At 39.4% G+C, this 27,303-nt stretch overlaps 1 protein-coding gene across 2 annotated transcripts; it reads left to right on the top strand.

The window, feature by feature from the left end:
* Nucleotides 1-27,303, top strand: LOC127516169 (macrophage mannose receptor 1-like). 2 transcript variants are annotated; one of them, XM_051900542.1, is made up of 5 exons: nt 1-198; nt 23,735-23,773; nt 23,866-24,225; nt 25,078-25,422; nt 25,588-27,303. In XM_051900542.1, exons 2-5 carry the CDS (start codon nt 23,737-23,739, stop codon nt 25,941-25,943), a joined length of 1,098 nt encoding a protein of 365 aa, XP_051756502.1. In that variant the 5' UTR covers nt 1-198; nt 23,735-23,736; the 3' UTR covers nt 25,944-27,303. The 2 variants fall into 2 exon arrangements, with proteins under 2 accessions (XP_051756502.1, XP_051756503.1); XM_051900543.1 differs by lacking the exon at nt 1-198 and adding an exon at nt 9,683-9,775.

The following is a 27,303-nucleotide window of genomic DNA, read 5'->3' as shown; positions in this document are numbered from 1 at the left end:
GGAAGCTGGTGTCAGATATGGACTGCTGTTCCCCGCGCGTCTTATCGTCACTTACGGATCGAAAAAGAGAATCTTCGATTCAGTCGCGGATGCCGAAGCATTTGCCAATACAATCACCGCCGCTTCTTGACTTTTTAATACATGCGCACATGATTTGGACAATTTTCGCAGTTGCTCTACAAATGGAACCTGGATCCTGTGAGTATGCTCCTGTTCATGCGCTGTCATACAGACTGATGCCCCGGGCTTTCTGATGTGGAAAGCCGATGATGGCTGTAAATGGGCGCTCTCACTAAAACTAAGACTATTGATTTTCTATTGAAATTATCTTTTTGTGGGATTATGGTCCTGACATGTTCATAAGCTAGTTTTGGCCTCGTGCTAATGTTCGAAACTACTTGTTTTGTTAATCTTATGTGCCAAGAGTGGAGGAGCCGTTTTCACCGGACAGTTAAGCTCGTTTCAGCTCGTTTGCTCCTTAGCAGCCTTGTAGCTGCACGGTTCATATACAGTTGCAAGAAAAAGTATGTGAACCACTTGCAGAATCTGTGAAAATGTTAATAATTTTAACAAAATAAAGGAGATAATACAAAATGCATGTTATTTTTTATTTAGTACTGTCCTGAGTAAGATATTTTACATAAAAGATGTTTACATATAATCCACAAGACAAAAAAATAGCTGAATTTATTAAAATAACCCCATTCATAAGTATGTAAACCATTGATTCTTAATACTGTGTGGTTACCTGGATGATCTACGGCTGTTTTTTTTTTTTTTTTTTTTTTTTTTTTTTTGTGATGGTTGTTCATAAGTCCCTTGTTTGTTCTGAGCAGTTAAACTGAGCTCTGTTCTTCAGAAAAAATCTCCAGGTCCTGCAGATTCTTCAGTTTTCCAGCATTTTTTGCATATTTGAACCCTTTCCAGCAGTGAGTGAATGATTTTGAGATCCATCTTTTCACACTGAGGACTCAAACATAACTATTAAAAAAGGTTCAAACATTCACTGATGCTCCAGAAAAAACATGATGCATTAATAGATGGGGGTGAAAACATTTGGAATTTGAAGATCAAGGTAAATTGTATTTAATTTGTCTTCCGGGAAACATGCAAGTATTTTCTGTTGCTTCCGAAGGGCAGTACTAAATGAAAAAAAAAAAAAAAAAGATGAAAATAAGAAAAATTTGGACCTCTTCATCCTGTTCAAAAGTTTTCACCCCCCGACTCTTAATGCATCGTGTTTCCTTCTGGAGCATCAGTGAATGTTTGAACCTTTTTTAACAGTTGTGTTTGAGTCCCTCAGTTGTCCTCAGTGTGACGAAACTTACCAATTCACAAAATTAACAGAATGCATAGCTGATATAAAAAATTGGATGACCAGTAATTTCCTACTACTAAATTCAGAAAAAACAGAGATTCTAATTTTTGGACCAAAAACTTCCTCACGTAATAACCTAGAATACTGTCTAACACTTGATGGATGCTCTGTTAAGTCTTCGTCGTCTCTTAGGAACCTGGGTGTGCTCTTTGATACCAATCTTTCATTTGAAGGCCATGTTACTAGCATCTGTAAAACCGCATTCTAACATCTTAAAAATATATCTAAACTACGACATATGCTCTCAATGAAAAATGCAGAACAGTTAGTTCATGCGTTTATGACCTCAAGGCAAGATTACTGTAACGCTCTACTGGGTGGTTGTTCTGCTCGCCTGATAAATAAACTACAGCTCGTACAAAATGCAGCAGCTAGAGTTCTTACTAGAACTAGGAAGTATGACCATATTAGCCCAGTTCTGTCAACACTGCATTGGCTTCCTGTTAAACATCATATAGATTTAAAATCTTGCTAATTACTTACAAAGCACTAAATGGTTTAGCTCCCCAGTACCTGAGCGAGCTCCTAATTCATTATAGTCCTTCACGTCTATTGCGATTTCAGAATTCAGGCCAGCTGATAATACCTAGAATATCAAAATCAACCGTAGGCGGTAGATCCTTCTCCTATTTGGCACCTAAACTCTGAAACAATCTTCCTAGCATTGTTCGGGAAGCAGACACACTCTGTCAGTTTAAATCTAGACTAAAAACGCATTTCTTTAACCTGGCATACACATAACACATTACCAATTTATATTTTCAAATCTGTTAAAGGATTATTAGGCTGCATAAATTAGGTCAGCCGGAACCGGGAACACTTCCTATAACACCTGATGTACTCGTTACATCAGAAGAAGAATGGCATCTACGCTAATATTAGTCTTACTGTTTATCCTGAGGTTTACCGTAGTCAACCGGATCCGGGCCGTATCCAGGTGAGACCAAGGACCTGCGCCTTGACACGACCACAACGCAGCCCTGAAGTATCAGCAGAGATTGAGTCAACTAGATCATCCACTGTGAGGGCCTCATCGACACGACAGCCACGACACAGTTCCTCAACAGCCGTGATGAATACGATCCTCAATTGGATGGAACTGAATAAATACTTTGAATGTTGCGATCCTGTCGGACTTATGATAGCTACCTGAATCGTAACAAAGCACTGTTGGCCAGAGGAGAACTGGCCCCCCGACTAAGCCTGGTTTCTCCCAAGGTTTTTTTCTCCATTTAAACACCTATTTGCCACTTGTCTGCCACCTGATGTCACCTGATGGAGTTTGGGTTCCTTGCCGCTGTCGCCTTTGGCTTGCTTAGTTGGGGACACTTGACTTGACATTTGATATTCAACAGTGCTTTGATCTGCCTGCATTGACACTATTCTTTTAAGAGCTGCTGTGCAGCCAAATAATGTATCAGTTATCAATGTAAAGCTGCTTTGACACAATCTACATTGTAAAAAGTGCTATATATATAAATGTGACTTGACTTGACTTGACTTGAAAAGATGGGTCTCAAAATCATTCAGTCACTGTTGTAAAGGGTTCAAATATGCAACAGATGGTGGAAAACTGAAGAATCTGCAGGACCTGGAGGATTTTTCTGAAGAACAGAGCTCAGTTTAACTGCTCAGAATAAACAAGAGACTCATGAACAACCATCACAAAACAAACAAACAGTTGTAGATCATCCAGGTAACCACACACAGTATTAAGAATCAATGGTTCACAAACTTTTGAACTGGGTCATTTTAATAAATTCAGCTATTTTTTTTGTCTTATGGATTATATGTAAACATATTTCATGTAAAATATCTTACTCGGGACAGTACTAAATAAAAAATAACATGCATTTTGTATGATCTCTCTTATTTTGCTAAAATTTTGCACATTTTCACAGATTCTGCAAGTGGTTCACATACTTTTTCTTGCAACTGTATGTTTTTTTTTTTTTTTTTTTTCTATTCCACTTTGTTTGGGGAAGCGGATAAGAGGGAAGGGGAGGGCGCTGTTTTTTTTTTTTTGTTTGTTTGTTTGTTTTTTTTCTTCATGATTGTGTGTTAAGTGTTACATGTTTTGTCCTGTTTACTGTAATAACTTCAGTTCCACACAGTCATTACAACAATACTGAAGCTCATTTACATTGGTATATAATATGAGATCTTCAGACTGCAATGTTACCCTAGCCAGTTGGAACGTACGAGGCATCAATAACCGGGCTAAAAGGTTCAAAGTCTTTTCTTACTGAAGTCAATCTCTGCTGATATCATATTTATGCAAGAGACACACATTAAACTTAATGAACAAGGGCTCCTAAGATGTAACTGGGTTTCACAGGTGTTCCAATTCTCTTGTAGAGCCAGAGGAGTGGCCATTTTGTTCCGCAAAACAATTCCTTTTAAGCATATATCTACTATTTGTGATCCTAATAGTCGATATGTGATAGTCTCTGGTCTCATTTTTCTGTACATATTACGCTATTGAATATATACGGACCAAATTATGACGACCCATCCTTTTTCCGTAAAGTTTTTAATCTCCTGCTCAATCTGTCAAACACTCATCTAATAATCAGTGGTGACTTTAACCTGGTTCTAGATCCCATTTTGGACAGGACCCCTGTCCATTCTGTGTGTCACCTTTCAAATTCCACCACCACTCTAAACAAATTAATGAACTCACTTGATTTAGTTGATATTTGGAGGTTAAAGCATCTGACTGAGAGGCAATATACTTTTTTTCTCTCACGTTCACAATTCATATTCTAGAATAGATTTTTTCATGGTCGACTTTAAGGTTGCCTCGTGTAACTGCAATGAAACACCACAATAGAATAATTTCAGATCATTCTGCGGTGACCATTTTCCTTGACCTTTTTGAAATAAAGCCTAATTATAGCTGGCGATTCAACCCTACATTACTCCTCGATTCTCATTTTCCCCAGTGTGTCATAGAATGGTTAGATGACTATCTTGCGTTCAACGATACGGGGATGTGTCTGATTCAACGCTGTGGGAGTCACTTAATTCAGTATTAAGGTGACACATCATAGCATATGAATCCAGGTTAAAAAAACAAAGGAAAGCACGCCTGTCAGTAATTGAATCTTCTCTTAATCAACTTGAACATTTACATGCAGACTCTGCGGACCCTGACATGCTCAAAGAGATTACAGCATTACAGCTAGAGTGTAATTCAATTCTTTCCAATCAAGTTAATAATATGCTATTAAAAATAAAATAAAAACAATTCGAACTAGGGGACAAACCGGACAGGCTGCTCGCACGTCAGCTGAGAAGCATTCAAGCTAATAGAGCTATTCATCAAATTAGGAAGAAGGATGGGACCCTAGTGACAAACCCCAGAGACATCAATGAGCGTTTCAAAGAATTTTATGAAGCTTTATATGAATCTTTCCGTTGCCCCTACAGCCCTTTCTTGCTTCCTTCAATCACTACATCTCCCTAAGTTAGATGATGCAGAATGAGACGCCCTTAACGCAGAAATAACTTTAGACTAAATATTTCAAGCCATCACATCGTTCCCTAGCGGTAAAGCTCCTGGACCCGATGGCTTCGGAATTGAATTTTACAAGAAATATTCTCAGAAACTTGCTCCCCTGATGCTGAGATTATTCAACCATTCTATTGACAGTCAAGAATTTCCACAATCAATGTGCGATGCCAACATTTCTTTAATTCTTAAAAAAGGGAAAGAGGAAACAGATCCATCATCATATCGCCCCATAGCCCATCTGAATTCAGATCTTAACATTTTCACTAAGATTCTTGCGAACAGATTAAATAAATGTATAACAAAAATTATTCATTCTGATCAGACCGGTTTCATCCCAGGGCGCTTTTCCTTTTTTAATGTGAGCGCTTAATGAACATTCTATACTCAAAGCATGATTCTCTCTCGAATGTCACCATCTTATCTCTGGATGCTGAAAAGGCATTCGACCAAGTCAAATGGAATTATATTATTTCAGTGGTCCATGAGTTTGACCTAGGAGAATCATTCTCTCTATGGGTGAAAATGCTTTATGCCAAACCCAGGGCCTCAGTGCTCACTAATTTCAATAAATCATCACAATTCACGCTGCATAGAGGCACTAGGCAAGGGTGTCCACTTTCACCCCTGCTTTTTGCCATTGTTATAGAACCCCTCGCAGCTGCTATAAGAAATAACCCATTTATTTTATCTCCCTAGATAGGTCAATTAGACCATCATATATCTCTCTATGCCGACGACATTATTTTTTACCTTGTTAATCCAGAGCGGTCCATCCCACCCCTATTAGATTTGTTGGAGACTTTTGGAAAGTTCTCTGGTTACTCTATAAATTGGCAAAAGAGTGAATTTATGCCTGTAACGAACAATATTGACCCAGGTTTTATACAAAACCTACCTTTTTTAAAATTGCAGTGGATAGTTTGAAATATCTGGGGGTCACTGTACCAAAAAATGCAAAGGACATATATAAATTAAATTACTTAACTATGCTAGAGAGCTTGAAACGTAATATAGAAATTTGGAGGACCTTCCCACTGTCCATGGTAGGGCGCGTGATCGCAGTCAAGATGGTGACATTGCCCAGATTTCTGTACCTTTTTCAAAACCTGCCAATTTATATTGTTTATATGATTATATTGCCATTTGTGTGGGGCTTTAAAGCGCACCGTATTTCTAAACTACATGTAGGTAAACCAAGGTCACTGGGTGGATTAGGCCTGCCAAATTTCCAGCATTATTATTGGGCTGCAAACTGCAGAGCCTTATCATATTGGAAAAAATCTCATCTTGCAGGGCCTGCAGGTGACATTCCATCTTGGCTTGCCATTGAACAGAGTGTTACAAACCACTCTCTTTCCTCTCTGCTTTTTGCGGCGCCTGCGCCACTCATAACAGTGGCCAGCACAAACTTCATACTTTGCAGCTCTTTTAAAATATGGTGTCAGGTCCAGAAAGCGTTTAAGTTGCCATCTACTGTCAAGCCCTGTTGCTTGCAATCACGCCTTTAAGCCATCACTTACAGACTCCACATTTTCGGTCTGGTCCAGTAAAGGAATGGTCACCGTGAGAGACTTATATGTGGACGGTAAATTTGCCACATTTTCCCAGCTCAAAGAGAAATTTGATCTTCCACCATCACATTTTTTTTAGATACCTACAGCTGAAAATTATGTTTGCACATCTGTCTCACACTTTGAACTACTCACAGACGAAAATGAAATATATAAATTACTTTCTGCCTCTCCTGATGCCCCTAATTTGATTTCCCGTTTTATGGCTGTCTTCACTAGTCAGCTCAACATATCTACCTTATATCTGAAAGATTCCTGGGAAAAGGATTTAGGTATTCAGATAACTGACGAGGACAGGATAGAGTCTATCAAGGTCATAAATACATGTTCTAGTAACTCAAGGCACCAACTAATTCAATATAAATTAGTACATAGGCTTCATTTCTAGGGTTAAGCTTAACAAATTCTACCCCTCAATCTCCTCTACCTGTAACAACTGTGAATCTGCCGAGGGCTCTCTGGGACATCTCTTTTAGTTCTGTCCGAAACTTTTTAAGTTTTGAAGCGAAATTTTCAGATTCTACTCTTGCATATTCTTGTGATCTCTCCCCTGACCCAGCAATTGCTGTTTTCGGCTGGTCTGACTCTCTTCATGGCATCGGCCATCAAATTCAAAAAGCTGTCCAATATGGAACGGTGGTAGCTAAAAAAAATCATCCTTTGTCTATGGAAAAAGGCATCAAAACCATTTTTTAAATCTTGGCTGTCTGAACTCTCCACCACTTTGCATTTGGAGAGACTCAAACACAACCTCTCTGGTAACATTGCTGGCTTCGAGGCCACCTGGGAACCCTTTCTTAAACATCTATCAAATGTCAAGGATAACAGTTTAAAGGTTTGACCCATTTATTATTCACATGATCAACATATTGCCCTTGTCCACTGGCCTAGAAATGTATAACATTATAGAAAATATGCATAAAACTGAAGGAACTGATGTAATTCAAGGTTGTAAAATCATTTTTATTTTTTTTTTCCTCTTTCTTATCATTGTCTTTTTGTACTGTTCTACGTTGTCTTAATGCCAAAATAAAAACATAATACTCAAAAAAAAAAAAAAAAGGTGGCTTTAACTGGAAAGTAGGATAATTCCCCACAGAATTTGTGAATTTACATCATGCTTTTCTCCAGTATCTGGACATTAACATTCAGAGTCATTCTCAGATAAGTCATCAGTTCTCTGTGACAACAGATCTATATCGCCCTGTAACAGGCTGCTGCTTTGTAGCTGCAAGTTTTCGAGTTCACTTTGCTTTTCTGGGTATTTTGGCTCTCTAACTACCCCAGCAACAATGAGCTCCTCATCAACTGCCACACTTCCATGTACATGTGTACTTCTGTCTCTTCAATAGAACAATCTTGTGCAATCACATTAGTGCACTCTCCACTGTTAAGTAAAACAGCGGTTTCATCCTGCTGTACATTATCAGTACTTTCTGCACTGTTATTATCTACAGCAGCATTCACCAGTTCCACTACGGAGTTACTCTCGTTCTCCTTTTCAGCCTCCATATTCAAAGGACATGATTGTCTCACATGGCCCTGTGTCCCGCACGTAAAACATTTAATCGAATCAACAGTGATAAAGTTCGTATAATCTTTCCCATTCAACGTCAGTTTTACTGCAACTTCCAGATTTTGAAATTCAGCGTTTAAAATCATGTTTTAATTCTGTGCTTTTTAAACCAAGTAGAATCATTTTGATCGGTCCCATTAATTTGCCATAATGCACAAGAATGCGCTCAAGTGTGGGCGTAGATATAAAGTCACAATTGCTTGTTATAAAGTCAGAAATGCAAGATATAAAGTATATATCACTCAATTCTGACTTTGTAACTCGCAATTGTGACTTTATATCTCCCAATTCCAACTTTATAACTCGAAATTGCAACTATATCTTGCAATTCTGACTTAACTCGTCATTGCAAGTTTATATTATGCAATTCTGAGAAAACGTCAGAATTTTGGCATAAAAAGTCGCAATTACATTTTTTTTTTTTTTTTTTTTTTTTTAATTCAGTGGCAGAATCGAGCTTCGACACCTATGGGTAGAAAATAACCTGTAAAATAAAACAGGATGTAAGGATATTTTAGGATGTCAGTATCGACTTTATAAAGACAAATGTACTTTCTTTAAACCATATTATAAAACCGTAATTTACTGTTAAACCCAAATGTCAAATTTGCTAAATGAAACGAGTGAATTTCACTTAACATAGATTAAGCCTTCAAATAAAATGGTTATTGAGATGTTTACACTGTCATATACAATAAAAGATCCTGCACAGCGACAGGAAATAAAAAAATGAGCACAAAAAACCTGCCTACCTTACACAACACCGAAGGTGGACTTGCGATCAGGAGTAGAACGGATGCATTCTTTCTACACACACTGCAACGGTGACAATATGACGTCACATTCTGCACGTATGTTTTAAAAATCATAATTTAACAAATAAATAACAAATAAATAACTTGTTCAATAGTCCACTTAAAGTGTTTATTACAAATAAATTACTAAATGCTGAAGATGAATAAATGTGAATGAACAAAAAATTGCATTGCATTTACAATCCTGTGAAAACGGGGAAAAAACAAAAGAACCAAGAGAACCAAACTATGTGAACTCATCCCAAGTTCAAAGATCTGTTTTGGGTTTGACATAAAAACACACTGTTGATCACTGACGTCACAAATACGCAGGAGGAGAGATAAAATCAAATGTTGTTTTTTGACATTACACAACATACCAGAATGTTGTCAATGTCTTGTTGTTAAAAAGTTCTTGTGTACTTTATTTTCTGACATTCGGACTTTATTTAAGACCTAAATAAAGCCTCTCTGTTTATTTATTTTTATTTTATTTAATGCCAGGATAACATATGATCAGATGGATGACTGTAACACAACTTTCTCCGTTTACTTCTGCTGATAAAAAAAGACTGAACAACATGACAGTGTACAGAACCACATTTGACTCAGACAGAAAAGCTAGCAAAAGACAAATTTTTATTTTTATTTTTTATTATATACATGTATGTTTGTTGAGTTAAAGAATAATCTATTAATCTATTAAAGATAATCTTCTGTCATTCTCCAGCTGGTTTCACAAGTGTGGTTTCATTCCAAAAGACAGACAAGGAAGTGAAAGATGGCATTTTCTAATCCTATGCTTATCTTTTACCAATCTTCCATGTATGTGTGACTTCCCCCAATGCCAGCAGGGTATATAAGGGACATGAGTGTTTCACTGTAAAGTATCATAAATATCACTGTCAGAACTTCTACTAGTAAAGAAACCACTTAAAGGTGAGCAAAATATTTTGTCATTTTTCTAATATGTAAAAAAATATATACAAAATGTTAGTAAAAATTCTGTTACTGAGATCATGGTAAAAAGACATATAAAAAACATATATTAGTTTTTTATAAGAGTGCGCATATATGTTTAGTGAATTTCAGTGTTTGCAGTTTTATGGAAAAAAGTCTTCTCTTTGCAAAAAATCACTCAAGTCACAGATTTCCAGATGGCAAAACTTAAACTTTATTGGTGGAGGTAATAAAGCCAAGATGCCTGCCGAACATCAATCAAAGTCACCATTATGGTGATCACTTCTTCTGTTAAACTTTCTTTAAACAATTGCAATGTGTTTTACTATAAACCCTTTTATGATGTTACAAAAAGAGTTTCAAGGAAAAACAGAAACTGAAGTTAAATATTTATGACTTGTGACTGTCATTAAGCGGTTTAAATCACTATTAACTCAAGTAACAGTAATGAAGTTGAAGTACTTTTGAACTGTAACATAGTCATAATAAAAACATGGAAGAAACATTACTTCATTATGTCAACATTTATGAGAAGGTGAGCCAAGTCACTTTCATTTTTATAGCGCTTTATGTATGTTTTTAGTCTAGATTTGAACTGACAGAGTGTGTCTGCTTCCCGAACAATGCTAGGAAGTCTGTTCCAGAATTTGGCGCTTAATAGGAGAAGGATCTACCGCCTGCGGTTAATTTTGATATTCTAGGTATTATTTACTGGCCAGAATTTTAAGATTGTTGTGTTCAGATAAAACTGTAAGTGGGCAGGGCTTTAACAGGAAGTTCATACTATTCATTGAGAAGACCGTTATGTCCATGGTTTTAAATGTCTGTTTCTTAGTAAATATGACTTGTATAACCCATAAAATAACTATTTTTTATTATGATTATATTATTTATTTAAATATCTTCTCACTGTTAGAGCTGACAAGCTTGTAGGCAGTGCTTCGCGATGTAGTTCGGTCGTGCTTCGGGCGACACGAGTTTGAGTATCATCTCAGGGGCCTTTCTCAATCCCAATAAATAAATATTTAAATATCTTCTAATTAAAACAATAATACTAAGGGCCAGATTCACTAACAGCTTGCACCAGCGCAAACCTTCTTTTGGCGTTAACAATCTACTATCAGGATTTACTAAAGACACGCAATGAGAGATTAGCGTTGAAAAGGAGTGGACAAAGTTATCTTTGCGGCTGACCTTATTGCATATGCATTTGTAGGAGTTTCCCTTTTAGATGCTAAATTTATGGGAGGAGGGTATTTAAATGAATCACGCAACGTGGTTTACTAAGATTTGCTCTCGTCAATTTACTGGTATTTGCCTTATTATTTATCGCCCAAAAAAAAAAAAATTCTTAAAACAGATGTTAATTTGCGTTGTGCTTGGTAGATTGCGTTGGTCATTATGGAAATGGGATGTTGCATCTGTATGTGCACCTTGCCAGTAAATCACGCACAGAGGAGAGAGAGAGAGAGAGAGAGAGAGAGAGAGAGAGAGAGAGAGAGACGGAAGGGAGAACCCAGGTAGAGAGGAGGAGCAAAGCCCCCCAAGAAGGTGTGAGACATATAAACTAACCAATCACTAAATGTGTGACAATTAGCAGACCCCTGTGGGTTGAAACAGGAAAACAAACGTCTTTGTTAATTTTCAAGTCTACATAGACATATCAGATATAGAATGTTAATGATTAGTATGCTAGTTAATTATTACTCTTCACTTTGTCAGCCAAATATTTTTTTTTTTTTATTATTCAGCAGAAGTATTTGTTATTCGTTTTGAAGCCATTATCCATGCTTTTATGAATAAGGTATTTGGCTTTGGGCCGAAGCTAGTCTTGAGGTCATGAATGCATGAATTAACATTTCCACGTCTGCTATTAAGCATATGTCATAATTTAGACATAATTTTAAATGGCAAAATGTGGCTTTCAAAAGAAAGATTGCTATCAAAGAGCACACCCAGGCTCTGAACTGACAGCAAATGCATAACAGAGAATCTATCAAATGTTTTTAGAATTAAGCAAAAGGAAGTTACTAGTCATCCTGTTTTTTTTTGTTGTTTTTTTTATATCAACTATGCATTCCATTAGTTTTGTAAATAAGTAAACAGAGACCATTTCTCAAAAGTGCTAACATGTTTTTGTTTTGTTTTTTAATACAGATAATTTTCAAGTGGGTTTACATATTTAGACATCAGCACTCATCATACAATACTCAAAAATAGTGACAATATGCAAGTTTATTTATAGCGCACATTTCATACATAATGGTAATTCAAGGTGCTTTACATAAAAATTAATTAAAGGGGACCTATAATGCAAAATTAATATTTATAAGGTGTTTGAGCACGTATGCGTGTCAACAATGTGTCATACAGTACCTATATGCTATATGCTGTTAAAGGGCTAGTTCAACCAAAAATGACAATTCGGTCATCATTTACTCACCCTCAGATTGTTTCAAACCTGTATAAATTTCTTTGTTCTGTTGAAAGCGAAAGAAGATATTTTGAAGAAAGTTTGTAACCTGGCTGCTTTGGGCCACCATTGACTTCCATGGTATTTTTTTTTTCCTACCATGGAAGTCAATGGTGGCCCAACGCAGCCTGGTGATAATCAAAGCCAAACAGATGTTTTAGTTTTTGGCAGAATATTATTCCGAGGCAAGAGCTGTAAAAAAAATAGTAGGGAAATCCAGCTGCATTAATTTATTAGCTTTTTGTTTATTGTCACCATTGTTGAGATTTATATGCTGATTGTTGATGTCTGTGTGTGTCTAAATGATTCAGTAGTTCAAAACTATGCATCTGCATGTTTATTTAAAATATCTCTTGAACGTTTGCTGTAATGCTGCTGGATCTCATGCAGTAGCTTTACTGGATTAGTAATGGGAAACGTCTCAGGTTACGCATGTAACCATGGTTTCCTGAGAACAGGGAACGAGACATTGCGTCCTAGAATGCTAATGGGGAACACCTCCGCGGGAACCGGTGTCTGAAACGCTATCAAATCACGCCAATCGTATTGGCCAGTGACAGCCTATGACATCACTACTAGTGCGACCTGAACGCACATAAGGGGCACCTAGAGAACAAGTTGACCACTTATCGTCTGAAGGGACTGTTCAGCAGGCGGCCCCGAGGCATGGCAGGGAGACGCAATGTCTCGTTCCCTGTTCTCAGGGAACCATGGTTACATGGGTAACCTGAGACATTCCCTTTCAAAAGGGAACTCACATTGCATCCTAGAACACTAATGGGGAACAAAATACCGACGCCGCCATGCTGAGGGGAGCGCATGCCAAAGAATGGCTGACAAAATACAGATGAACAATTTCAACAGAAATGTCAAAATCACTCCTCCTACGGGTCTAATAGGCTGTCAGTGACAGCATTCCCTACGGCCAACGCCCAAGCTATAAGCCTCAAAGAGGCCTCCAGAAACATCCAGAGGCCTACCAAGGCCACTTAAGGGCTTGGAACCAACAACTTCAAACAGAAGGGGTCCCTTTAAGGGAATGTGGTCAGGGAGCCCCGGCCAGTCACTTCTCAGGGGAGAAAAGTCTACCTCTAACACCACCAGGGAGGCCGACCTGGTCCTATCTTAGTGACCTAGTCTGGCCAGCAACCTGTCTGTTACCTAAACAGAGTCTCTAAAGCACTTGCCTCCAAAGGAGGCAATTCTAGGATGCAATGTCTCGTTCCCTGTTCTCAGGGAACCATGGTTACTCCTAAAGTACTAGCCTAGGCCAGATATAGGGGCGGCCCCAAAAGAAGGGCCGACCCACACGCACTCATGACCTCCCTGGAGCTCAATGGAGTGGAGACTTCAGCCTAACGACTCTAAAGAAAGGAGCTCAATGGAGCGGTGGCTTTGAATAGAAACTCTCAAACAAGAGGAAGCCAGCTCACTCACCACAGGGTAATGTCAAGGTGGCCCAGAGGGGGCCGACACCCACAGTCATGATCTGTCTGGAGCTCGGGGGAGTGGAGGCTTCAGCATATCGCCCTTTACTCTCTAGCGAGAGGAAACCACTCGACCTAGGGAAGGTATTAAGGGGGCCTAACAAAGGCCATACACCTCAATCGTAATATTATTTGGAGCTCAGCAGAGCGGTGGCTTCAGCAAAATGACTCCCTCCAATGAGAGGAAGCCAACTCACTCAACCAGAAGGATTATCAGGGCAGCCCCGAAGGCCTGAGCACCTGACATATCGACTATCTGGAGCTCAGATGAGCAACAGCCTAGAAAACCGACTCTCAGAACGAGAGGAGGCCATGCCATTCACTACAGGTGATATTTCGTTCTAAACGTTACCCACTATATAAAAACCTCACAAAGAGAGGTGGCACATACTAAGGGTATCATGATAACCTTCCCTAATCATGGGAGCTCCAGGGCCCCAGTTAGACGCCCCAATACATATGTATGTATGTATGTATGTATGTATGTGTATATACACACACACACACACACACACACATATATCGTAATCTAACACAAAGAAAAACCACCCCATTTATTCCTTTCTACAGGGAGCTGAGGTCACTGAATTTTAAATGGCTCTCATGAAAGGAGAGGTAGCCTAAAGCTCAACCTGAGACCTTAAAGAGCAGAGGCCTAAATGTAAAAGTGGCCTGCCATACTCTGCAGTCTGAAAGGATGCTCTGACTAACAAGCTCTGTGCTGGACACAGAAGTGTTCCAGATGATGGAAAAAACACATCATCGGTCCAGCCTCAGGCCTGATGTAAAGCGCCTGAGATGAAAATCTGCTGCCGCGTATGTCCTGTCATATATGAGCAGGACCAGAGCTTTGAAATCTGTATGAATTACATGCTGATGTAAACAGATGCAGGGAAAAACAGATTCAAAACGGAGATCAAAAGGGAAAGGAAGGCTCATATACGCGGGTGCAGTTAAACAACACGCGACTGGGGTTGCCATGGGAAACACACACAGCGCAAGTAAACAGTTTCCTCAAAATCTGAACGCGTGCGCTCCTCGCCCAAACAAACAACGCACAAGTAATGTGTGTGATTAAGCGTGAGAAACTCGAACCAATCCACACATCACTCAAACGTAAAGAGCACAGACTGCTGATATTGAGGATGTAAAAGACAAAGCATCCTCAAACAGCACAACACTCTCGTCAGCCACTGAAGCATATGAAATAAACGCGTACAAACACTTCAGTCAAACTTCTGTGTGCAACGAGCACAAAAGATTGTCCCTCTTCCCACAGGAAGAGAGACAAACGAGAGTGGAGCTTCCTCAAAGGGAAAGCTCTACAAAAACATATAAAGAACTCTAAAGTACTGAACATGCGTGCTTTAACAAAGGACGCACAAGTCATGAGTGTCATCAAGCATCAAATATCTAAGATACGGATGTACACGCCGCTTGAAACGTCTGCTTAAAAAAAGCCATTCTTACCTAGAACAGCATTTAAACAGTGTTAGACAAAACCGTCCCTGAAGACGAGAAGAGGTCGACTTGTTCTCTAGGTGCCCCTTATGTGCGTTCGGGTTGCACTAGTAGTGACGTCATAGGCTGTCGCCGGCCAATACGATTGGCGTGATTTGATAGTGTTTCAGACACCGGGTCCCACCGGTTCGAAAGGGAACTTAAATGTATTTATGACAAAAAAAAAAAAAAAAAAAAAAAAAAATAAGGTCAGCAATTATACTTCAGATTAGATCAGTGAATCAGGCAACTTCATGATGATTACTTTACAATCAATTATTAGTCAATATCACCTATTCATTTTTCATTACAGCTTTATTTGCCAAAGCAAATGTATTTTAAAAACACAGTTACATCAGTCAGAGAAAACAACACTGAAAAAGTCAAGGATCAAGAGCCCATCTAAAGCAGCCACAAATCACCATAATGGTGACTTGCAGGAGTGCATCAAAGCTTATATGGGCCTATATTCTCTATATGTTGCTTGCCATGTGTTGGAAATGAAATAGATCATTGCCAAAACATGGCATGGATCAATTTGTAGCTGCATTTCTTCCACTTATTAATACTTTTTTATATATATATTTAACAAAGATATAGCAATTTATTGACAACATTATCATTATTATAGTTACTTTTCCTGAACATATGTACAAAGGTCATAGGATAAATATATTTCAGTGGTGTATGAGATGGGGGATCCTCCATATGAGGTTTCAGAGGTGCTGAAATGTGGCACAAATTAATCCCTGCTCCTGCACTAAGCCCTGTAATTAAGCATTAAGAAATGCAACATGTGACCGTTTGCCACATTTTCATCAAAACAGCAGTTCTATCTTGCTGTTGGTGTTTCCCTTTCCATGTCAGAGTGTGCAGGTTTTTGTTGCTCTTGGCTGACATGTGGCATTGTTGTGGCCCAGATCTGGCAAACGGGAGTGGAGCGCCCAAGTGCATCATTCAGCATGGTGTGAGGCCAGATGAACATATCTGGTGGGCTGGTTCTCGGGGCGACACAATGTTGCTATCTATTTTCTTTGAATGTGCAAGACTTTATAATTCATTAGCAGCTATAAGTAGAGTTAAAAAAAAACGTGCATTAAAGAGTAAAATTATTTGCACTACAAATCAGTGTTTATGATTACGATAATAAATTGAAAAAAGCATGATACATACCCAAATTGCAAGATCAAGCAGCATAAAGGACTAGCTGTTTTTGTACATGTAATATAACTGGAAGTGAATGACACCGGAAGCCTTAAACATTAGAGCTTTAAAAATAAGGTGGATACCCAGGGCCAGATTTACTAATAGCTTGTGCCAGCGCAAACCCTCTTTTGGCATTAAAAATCTACTGTCAGGATTTACTAAAGACACCCAGTGCCTCCCATTTATGAGAGGAGAGTATTTAAATGAATCACGCAACGCGATTTACTAATTTTTGCGGCCGTCAATTTACTGGTATTTGCACCATTATTTAATGCCCAAAAAAAACATGTCTTAACCCATTTTGCGGCATGGCTGCAATTGTTGCTGCTAGGAGGAGACACTGCAGAGAAAAGAGAGCGTGTGGTACAAGGGAGAAAATATTTTCCAATTGTATTGATTTCTGTGGAATGCTAGAGGAAGAAGTTATCCGAACAAATGTTGGCATATAATATATATATATACACATATACACTCTAAAAAATTGCTGTAAAATTACAGCCAAGTTCCAACAGTAAAATACTGTTATTTCAATAAACAGTTAAAACATGTAAATTTACAGCTAATGGTCGGTAAATGAAGTACTTGCAGTAAATTTACAGCATTTAACAGTAAACAGATTTGTTCCTGAGATAAACGGTCTCGCGCTGTAAAAAGCACGTGGGGGCGGAGCATCTTCAACGCAAGCCCTCATTCAGACTCCTGCAGAAAGCGTCGCGGTCAACGGAATTTCTTCGCCTGCGTCAGGGATGGGCAACTGGGCAAAATGTCTTTTAATACGGCCCGCTGGACATTTGAAAAGCAAGTAATGTAAAGATTGCGTTCAGATTATAATGTTAATACTAAATCAATCCAGGAGAGGTCGCTATTTCCAGCCGATCCCCGTATTAATAACAGCGTAGGATTTACTAAGGTTTTAGGTTTACTAAAATTAGCAAAAATAAATGAAAAATTTACAATAAAAATCATGTTTTCACCATCCAATCAGGATGGTTAAGGGATTATCTTTTTACCAAGTTCAAGGGGTCACCCATATGTTTGATTTGTTTGGAAAATGAAATCTGTAATGAAAGATTTTATTGTAAATTGCCATTACACCACTGCACTGCTCACAAAATCCACTTTTCACCGTCGGCCCAAACAAATGAATGGTAAGGAATGGTTCCAGTTGTATTTCCAATTGAGCCCGGTACGACACAACACGATCACAAACCGTTCTCTCCGCCCAGAATTAGCCAACTGTGCCAAACCGTTCTGCTAGAATGCTAGTAGTGACGTGACGTCGTCACTCAGGATCGGTCACTTGTCTGTTGCCTGGCTGCCAGTTTCTCCGTAGCTTGCTAAACGTGATATTTGAGCAACATGAAGACAATCATACAATTAAAAGAAATAACTGATCATCCTGCATAACGCGGTCACTATTTACATCGCATATCGTGTGTAAACTCTTGCGTTACTAAGGCAATGACCGAAGAGCTCCGTTATCAGCCCCACAGTGGAAAATGAAACCACATCCGTACCGACCAGCTCGGATCAGATCGGCACGGAATGGAACAGTAAAGAGAACGGTTTGGCCTGATGGTGGAATTAGTAATTTGGCCCCCTGGTATTAAGGAGAAAAAATGTTGGCCCTGGTCACTATCGAAGTTGCCCATCCCTGGTCTGCATGTACTAAAGAAGGCAATTGTTCAAGGTAAGATTATTTCTTTGTTGTTATTTTATTATGTTGTATTCAACTTGTAAAATTGCCTTTTTCGTGACTCGTGAAATATTTTTGACTGTACTTGGCGCGAAAAACCAGCATATGCTGGTTAAGGTAGGTTTTGGAGCTGGTATGCTGGTTTGAGTTGGTTTATGCTGGTCCTATGCTGGTCCTATGCTGGTCCTATGCTGGTCTTATGCTGGTCCTATGCTGGTCCTATGCTGGTCCTATGCTGGACCAGCTTAGGACCAGCATAGGACCAGCACTTGACTAGCTCAAAAACCTACCTTAACCAGCATATGCTGTTTTTTTCAGCAGGGGCAGAAAGACAAACAGACAGACAGTTATCAACGGGTGAGGCATTTCAAGTCAGTGTTCTCCAAACTTAGATTTTAACACTAAGTTTAGGAATAATTGACGACGGGCCGCTGAATTATTAGAAAAATAATGCATATCCAAGAAATGCAGCCACGACTCGAAGCGGCCCGTTGTCAATTATTCCTCCTCGGTCGCCACACCTCAAGACATTGTTCAGATGTTGTATTTCAAGACATTTTTCAGGTTTTGTCCTTAAAACGATTTTATGTGTAATTATTTCTTATATATCTCATCCCAATCCTCCGTTGCTAATTCAAATCGTCATTTTAGAACTTACGTTATTACATCACGACTAAGAAATGTCACAGAGCTTTTTATTTGCAAAATTATTTTATTGATAAAGTTTCAGTGTATGTTTACGGCTATGTGCATTAGGGGTGTGCACAAATAGTTGAATATTTGATCTGTAATTAATATTCGAAAAATAAAAATACTATTCAAATTTTACTACGTTGCTTTGCTGGCCGTAAATGCAGTGAATCCATGATTGTCACATAATGTTGTCGTCTGCCTCGTGAAGTTTGTGTAGCGAATTAACTCAAAGGGGAAATATTAATAATTATTCATAACTCATTGTGTCCGCACAGGTAGATCTGTTTGCCTCTCCGGACACTGCCCACTGCCAGTTGTTCTATTCCCTGACCGAGGGCACGCTCGGCACGGATGCTCTGGCACACAGTTGGCCCCGGGGCCTATGCAAATATGCGTTTCCCCCAGTGAACCTTCTCGCACAGCTCCTGTGCAAAGTCAGGGAGGACGAGGAGCAGGTCTTGCTAGTGGCTCCGTATTGGCCCACTCGGACCTGGTTTTCGGAACTGACGCTCCTCGCGACAGCACCTCCTTGGCCCATTCCTCTGAGGAAGGACCTTCTGACTCAGAGACGGGGCACCCTCTGGCACCCGTGTCCCGACCTCTGGAAACTCCATGTCTGGTCCCTGGACAGGACCCGGAGGTTCTAAAGGATCTCCCCCAGTCGGTTGTAGACACTATCACTTCTGCTAGAGCTCCTTCTACGAGGAACCTCTATGCGTTGAAGTGGAACCTGTTCGTCGAATGGTGTTCCTCTCACCGAGAGGACCCCTGATCATGTTCGGTCAGGTCTGTGCTTTCCTTTCTTTTTGGAGCGAAGGCTGTCTCCCTCCACCCTCAAGGTGTATGTTGCCGCTATTGCCGCACATCACGATGCAGTTGAAGGTAAGTTGTTGGGGAAGCACAATCTTATCATCAGGTTCCTGAGGGGGGCGAGGAGACTGAATCCGCCTCGCCCTTCCTCTATACCCTCTTGGGATCTCTCTCTGGTACTTACATCTCTTCGGGGTCATCCCTTCGAACCTTTGCAGTCAGCTGAGTTAAAAGTACTGTCCCTTAAGACCGTCCTCCTGGTTGCATTGGCCTCGGTGAAGAGGGTAGGGGACCTGCACACATTTTCGGTCAACGAATCGTGCCTAGAATTCGGGCCCGGTGACTCTCAAGTTATCCTGAGACCCCGGCCTGGATATGTGCCCAAGGTTCCTACCACTCCCTTAAGAGATCAGGTAGTGAACCTGCAAGCGCTGCCTTCGGAGGAGGCAGACCCAGCCCTGGCTTTGCTCTGTCCCGTCCGTGCTCTGCGCCTGTACGTGGACAGAACGTGAAGTTCAGGACCTCAGATCAGCTCTTTGTCTGTTACGGAGGCCAGCAGAAGGGAAAGGCTGTCTCCAAGCAGAGGATGGCCCATTGGATAGTGGACGCCATCGCCTTGGCTTATCAGTCCCAAGGCGTGCCTTGCCCGCTCGGGTTAAGAGCTCACTCCACTAGAGGAGTTGCCTCTTCCTGGGCGCTGATGCACGGCGCCTCGCTGACAGATATCTGTAGAGCTGCGGGCTGGGCGACACCCAACACATTCGCTAGATTCTATAGCCTTCGTGTGGAACCAGTATCTTCCTATGTACTCGCTTCCATTACCCGTAAACGCGAAGTACCCGTTCTAGTGTCGGCTTGCAATGCCATTCCCGCTCCCTGGGCCGGATACGTGCATCCATTACTCCAGTCGAGTTCCCCATTTGGCAAACCCTGTCGAGTTCCTCCACCTCCCCTTGCGGCTCGGACATTGCAGAGTGTCTGATGCCAGGCCAGACGTCCGTCACCGATGTTGATGTTTGGCTGGGTGCCATATGTCGTGACCCCTCCACGTGAGTGGTCCCATATGTGTATTGTCCACGGTCAAACTCCCCACGGTGAGCCCATGTCTTTCCCTTAGCAAAGCCAGCTCTGCTGTCACCTGTCAGATGAGTCTCCCCCTATCTCTAGGCTGGAGCATCCCAGGGACTCCATATGCGTACTGCCCACGGCCAGTCCATATGTGTATTTCCAAGTAAATTCCTCCCCTGCGGGTAGGTTGTGGTCTCTGCAGCATCCCCTACGGGTTTGCTTCCCCAGTGTTGTCTAAGTCTTACTGTAGTGGGTATTTCGGAACAGCAGTAGACTCTCTCAGCGTAAACTCGCCCCCTTCTCTGCCCCCCAGGTGCGCCGGGTGGCTGGAGCTTACGCTGGGCGCTGGAAGGGGTCAGTAACTATGGCGTTTTATTTTCGTCGGTCACTACTGACGTACGTCGAACGTGACCGACTGAAAGCGAACGTCTCGGTTACATATGTAACCCTCGTTCCCTGAAGGAGGGAACAGAGACGTACGTACCGTCGCCACAGTTCCTGTGCCCTCGCTGTAGTGCAGACTTAAGGTTGTCTCCTCAGCGAAAAACAGAGTGCGATTATATCCGCTTCCGTATTTATACCCACCTGGCAGGGGTGGTGCGCATTATGCAAATATCGCACGCCAATTCCATTGGCTTGTTTTAGTTCACTCGAAGCTGATAGGGCTCTCTGGCGATATCCCAATTCGTCGGTCACTACTGACGTACGTCTCAGTTCCCTCCTTCAGGGAACGGGTGTTACATATGTAACCGAGACGATTTTCTTATCCCAGACATTGTTAAAGATTTAATCCCTGCCGCCAAGATGCTCCTCTGTCGGTCACGGATCATGGAAAGTGAAACTTAACACTCTGGAGTCTGAGGTATCGCCGGCAATACCACCTCGGTTTTTTTCTTACCAGTGTGAAAGAGACTCAAAATACTCTGTTAATGTTGCACATACAATTAAGAGTGATACACCATTTTAATCTGTTGAATATCTTCTTTTATTTGTGTACACTCAGAGTAAAAACAAAATGTTGTGCTTTTTGTAAAATAAAGAAAACAAACATGATGCGTGATCTCTCGTCTCCCTCTGAACAAAGTCCAATCTGATAGTTCTCAGAAAATGAAGTGTAACTTAGTGAATACTAATCACAAAAAAATTAGACTTATGTCTAAAGTAACGTTGAAATGTCAGGTTTTAAATCGTGTAAGTCAAATCGAAAACAAAAATTCTGTGTTTATGTAATCTGTATGAAAAGAGACACATGTCAGAAGTCCGTGATTCAGCTCATTATCCGCTAATGCAGCCACGCCCACGGAGCGAACGCTATTCAGACGCAACTTCTGAGGCAATACATGTATACATCGTCGCAATCGTGTATTTATTATCTTGAAAAGTGTTTATCTGTATGTTAAAGTGATCTCTGGAGGCCTGTTAGTTCCTGGTATGTCACATGATATGCCTCTTCTTTTACTGAGATATTTGTGGACTAAATGTGTACAGAGCGCCCTCCAGCTGCAAGTATGAATTGAAAACACAGTATCCAGCGCTCACAGTGATGACAATAAATATTGAATGAATATTACTCCTCTGTATAGAAAATTGATATAAACATATGAGAATCCATCAATATTTCTCCAAATGTGCATGCTTTTAAGCATATTAAGAAATTACGGTCAATATAAGATTTTAAGAGTCAAAATGTGAAGCTTGAGTCTTAGATCTTTTTAATGATGTATAGTTTGCAAGTCAACTGCACATTAACATTCAGGCTATATAATATAACAAATATAGTAGCCTATATGAAATGCCATAGAGGTAGGAATGTTCAGACGCTTTGCATCACAGAAATACATTATATTTTATAGTATATTAAAATAGATAACCATTATTTGGTTAGAGACTTTAAAAAAAAAAAAAAAAAAAATGTGTCCAATCTTTTGACTGGTACTGTAATTTAACATAGGTCTATACAAAATTTTCTTCACATCATGTGCAATAATACGTGTATGCATGAGATCACAAAAATCATGTTTTTTTTTGTCAAGAGTGGACATTAATCCTGTTATCAGCATGATCACAGAGGGTTTTTTCCACAGCCTACCTGACTGAAAGAGCTCATTAATATGCAGGTCATTACAGGTCCTTATGCGAATCTTTTGTCTTCTCAGGTGTGCATCACGACATTATTCATGAAGATTCACGCCTCCATGCATACTGTGTTTCTTGACAAAAAGTGTCTTCGAAAATTTAAATCTCTCTATTGTTTTATATGAACAAGTAGGCAGGATAATTTTTACATCATTTTGAAGCAAAAACTCTAGTCTACGACCTCCAGTACCAAGAAGTCGTGTGAACACAGATTTAATATATATATATATATATATATATATATATATATTTTTTTTTTTTGTCCTTATTTCAGTGACTTAAGTTTTTTGTTTTTTCAATAACCACGCATAAACGTTATTCCTTCAAAAACACAAACATGTACATACATGTTCTTCACATATTATTGTAGCCTAGTTTGTGTTGAATACAGTGTAATGACACTTTTGTCATTAATATGTTTATGAACAACTGAAAAAAGCACAAATGTCAGGGCATGTCAAAACTTCTCCAGGGCCCCAAAAATCCTCAGACCCCAGAGGGTTAACTCTTGTCACAGAGGTGGTTGGATTTAGGCTATTCATGCACATTAAAAATATTTATTAAAAGATTCTTTCTTTTCAAATTTTTATTTATAGCATTATCATAATAGGCTGTATATTAACTTATTGGGAGAGAACCGGTAGGTCTATGTAAAATCAGATATTGAGCACCTCCATAACACCTCTGCGAAGATTCGACTGTGAGATTGGTAGTCGAATCAGGCTCCTCCTAGCGAAGCATCGAATTGTCGACTATTCAGGATCACCCCTAATATATTTTATACAGTGAAACTGATTGCCTTAAGTTGTTAAAACAAAGACATACAAAAGATTGGCAAGAAACATATTTTTCTATCATTTCTTCCTCAGAAATGGAGCAAACTCTATATTTCATTCTTCTTCTCATTGGTGAGTGTGTTTGTTGTTTTATTTATGGTTTATAGTTTCATCAGGTTTGACTCTGTTATGAAAAGCATTAAATCAAACCCTCTCTTTCACAGCTCTCTGCTCCGTATCTGAATGTGTTCAGCGTCAGTATCACTTTATAAACGTGATGAAGACCTGGACTGAAGCTCAGAGATACTGCAGAGAGAATTACACAGATCTGGCCACCGTTGACAACATGAACGACATGAACGAGCTGAAGAAGAGTGTGAATGATGTTCAGCGTATCTGGATTGGGCTGCAGAAGATGGGTGTTGATAAATGGCAGTGGTCTTCAGGTGATCCTGGGATCTATCTGAACTGGGCTCCTGGACAACCTGATGGCACAGATGAGTGTGCTATGATGAGAAATGGACAATGGCATGATTTGTCATGTAGTATCAGCCTGACTTTCATCTGCAATTCATCTAACAACAGTGAGTGCAGTTCCCTACAATTCAATGACAATAAACATTAAGTTATAAAAGATTAACCATATAGGGATACAATGTCACACTTTCAGTTTCAAGTAAGTTTCTGTATAGAAACAAACAAACAGATATTGGCCTGAAAAAAAAAAAAGCCTTAACATGACATTCATGAACAAAACTCTTGTATGAGAACAAAGGGAAAGACATGTTAGAGATTATGTTGGACATATGAAGGAGTTTCTGTATTGTTTTGAATTTTGTGGGTACCATTGTGCTTAAGAGTGGCACTTGGCTGTGGGCACTCAGTGATCAATAATAATGTCAGTAATGAAAGATGATTGTGATTTTAAAATTATTACAACCACCATTAATTTATAGATGCACTACATACTAAATTTAAATGCAATATTAAACAAATAGAACATATGATAATGAATATAGAAGAGAATGTAAATATTTGTCACACTTTTGACGTTCTCAATTTCATCATCACGATACTATGCAACATATTAATTCATAAATAGTCTACAGTTCAAGGAAATGTTTCTATATCACATCTTTCTCTGTTTAACATTTCTCTCATTCAACTCAGAGAGACATAAGCAAACATAATGGACTTTATTTTCATTTTTACATAATGAAATAGAAAGTGCTTTAAAATCATCATGATGTTCATAAATGTTACTTCATGAATATTGAATGAATATTCAATATATCATCAGTTGTAGAAACAGTCTTTGAATGACATGTGTTTCTGATGCTTCAACTGCTGCTCTTATTCACATCCAAACCATAAAGCAGCATAAGAATAATGAACAAACTGGTTCATGAATCTGTTTCCATTTGTTGTTCTTAAAGTGAACACAGGACTCGTCTTTGTCAATCAGATGAAGAATTGGAGAGACGCTCAGAGATACTGCAGACAGAATCACATTGATCTGGTCAGCGTGAGGAACCAGAATGAGAGTCAACAGCTTCAGAAGTTCATCAATGATAATCTCATATCTGGTGATGTCTGGATCGGTCTGTTCAGAGACTCATGGCAGTGGTCTGATCAGAGTAACTCCTCATTCAGATACTGGGACTCTCCTGAACCAAATAATTATTCAGGAAATGAAAACTGTGTTGTGATCGAACCATACACTCTGAAACATTGGAATGACATCTCTTGCAACAACCAGTTTCCTTTTGTGTGTCATGAAGGTGAGCAGATCCTCACAAAACACACACAATCCATCAATCACCTCCAGATATCTTAAAGTTCACACTACATGTCTGACATGACAAATTCCTCCACAGTGTTTGTTCTGCATGTTGTTTTTGATCAGTCTCTCTCTAGTTTCTGCTTGTGGTTTGTTTTGTGTCCAGATAAACTGATTCTGATCAAAGAGAATCTGACGTGGTCTGAAGCTCTGAGATACTGCAGACAGAATCATACGGATCTGGCCTCGGTTCATTCAGAAGAGATGCAGCGTCGTGTGATGAATGTGGTTAAAGAGGCGTCTACTGAGGCGGTGTGGTTGGGTTTACGTCAATCCCGCATTTTGTGCATCTGGTTCTGGGTGCGTGGAGAGACTGTGTGTCATCAGAACTGGGCAAACGACACATCAGAGGACTGTGAGTCTGCAGAGACATCTGGAGCAGTTCAGTGTGGAGGTGATCAGCGCTGGATCAGCTTTCCTGAGACTGAGAAACTCAACTTTATCTGCAGCAATTATGAGTGAAAGGATAGACACATCTTTCATATAAGATAATAAAATGCTTGTGTTCACTTCCTTTAACTTTATTTCTATTCATGATTTGGTTTGTAAAGTAATAATTTTACACATAATTTCTCAGCAGGCAGTTTTATCTGAAGGTAGTGATGGGCGCTTTTGAAATGCAGCTTGTGAAGCTTTGAACCATTTGAGAATCTTTTATCAAACCAGTGATTTGGAGTGTGAATCAAACTGCCAAAATCTTGTGGTTTCGTTAAACTAGGCTTCATTACGTCATAACTGTTTTAATACGTTTGAAAATTTCAGTGGTTCACCACCATGATCTCTGTGCATGAACCAGTGTCTTGTGGTTTTTACCTGATCTCAGATCAGTTTCAGAAATTTGTAGACATTTTTAATGACACATTTGTATAATAAAAAGGAAGAGTTAATACCCTCTTACTGACCTGATTAACCAATCTCTCCATAAACAAAACAAGCCATTAAATTTAGTAAAATAGCATATACAGACACTTCATATTTAATTGTATTAGATGATTTGTTAATTGTATTAAATAGTTCACACTTTCAATAAAACTTTCGCATTTGGTTTGTAAAAAAAAAAAAAAGTGTTTGTGTGTTTTCATTGCAATTACACCATTCTGAACAGCAGGCGTCACCAGCAGGAGATTTTTGAGTGCTTCAAAACTGTGAATAGCTTTGCAAAGCAACTTGTTTCAGAAGGCTTTGTTTCTCCCATCACTGCCTGATCGTAAAAAAAGGCAGAAATCTTCAGATTATATGTTTGCTTAAATAGTTAAAATATTTTCTTCAGTAAACCATTATTGAAGTGTAAATTGTTCTTTTGAGGGTCTGTTTTTCTCCAGGTGGATCAATTTCTGTTAATTCATCACTGTGATTCCTGTGGCTCTGTTTGATCCATTTTAAGACCCTAAATGGCCAGAATTGCTGTTAACAAATTCTGACTTTACAAAATGTCTTTTTCTGTTATTTACTATCTTCAGAAATTGAATTTTGTGAGGGGTCAAAGGGCATCATATACGTCAACTGAAGAGTATGGTGAGTTTTTTAATACCTTATTTGTGTTTTATGGATTTCGGTATGCTGTTTTGGCTAGTGTATTATGAGTTTCATGTATTAATGATGTCTTAAGATTGGAAATTGAGTCCATGCATGTGAACCAATGAGCAGCAACATTATGTTCCTCAGCTAAATGAAATATTGTTTATTCTTAATGGAGTAAAGGTTGGGTATAAAAATATCTGGAATCATTTTGTGCTAAACATAACCTTTATGGAAAGAAAATATATTTCGATGTATATGTAGCGGTTGTTCCTCTGCGTTGTGTTGATGGTAATAAAAAGGA

This window comes from Ctenopharyngodon idella, chromosome 7 (genome assembly GCF_019924925.1).
Source record: "Ctenopharyngodon idella isolate HZGC_01 chromosome 7, HZGC01, whole genome shotgun sequence".
Lineage (NCBI taxonomy): Eukaryota > Metazoa > Chordata > Actinopteri > Cypriniformes > Xenocyprididae > Ctenopharyngodon > Ctenopharyngodon idella.
The sequence above is the reverse complement of the archived record's forward strand: the minus strand, read 5'-3'. Positions and strand labels throughout refer to the sequence as shown.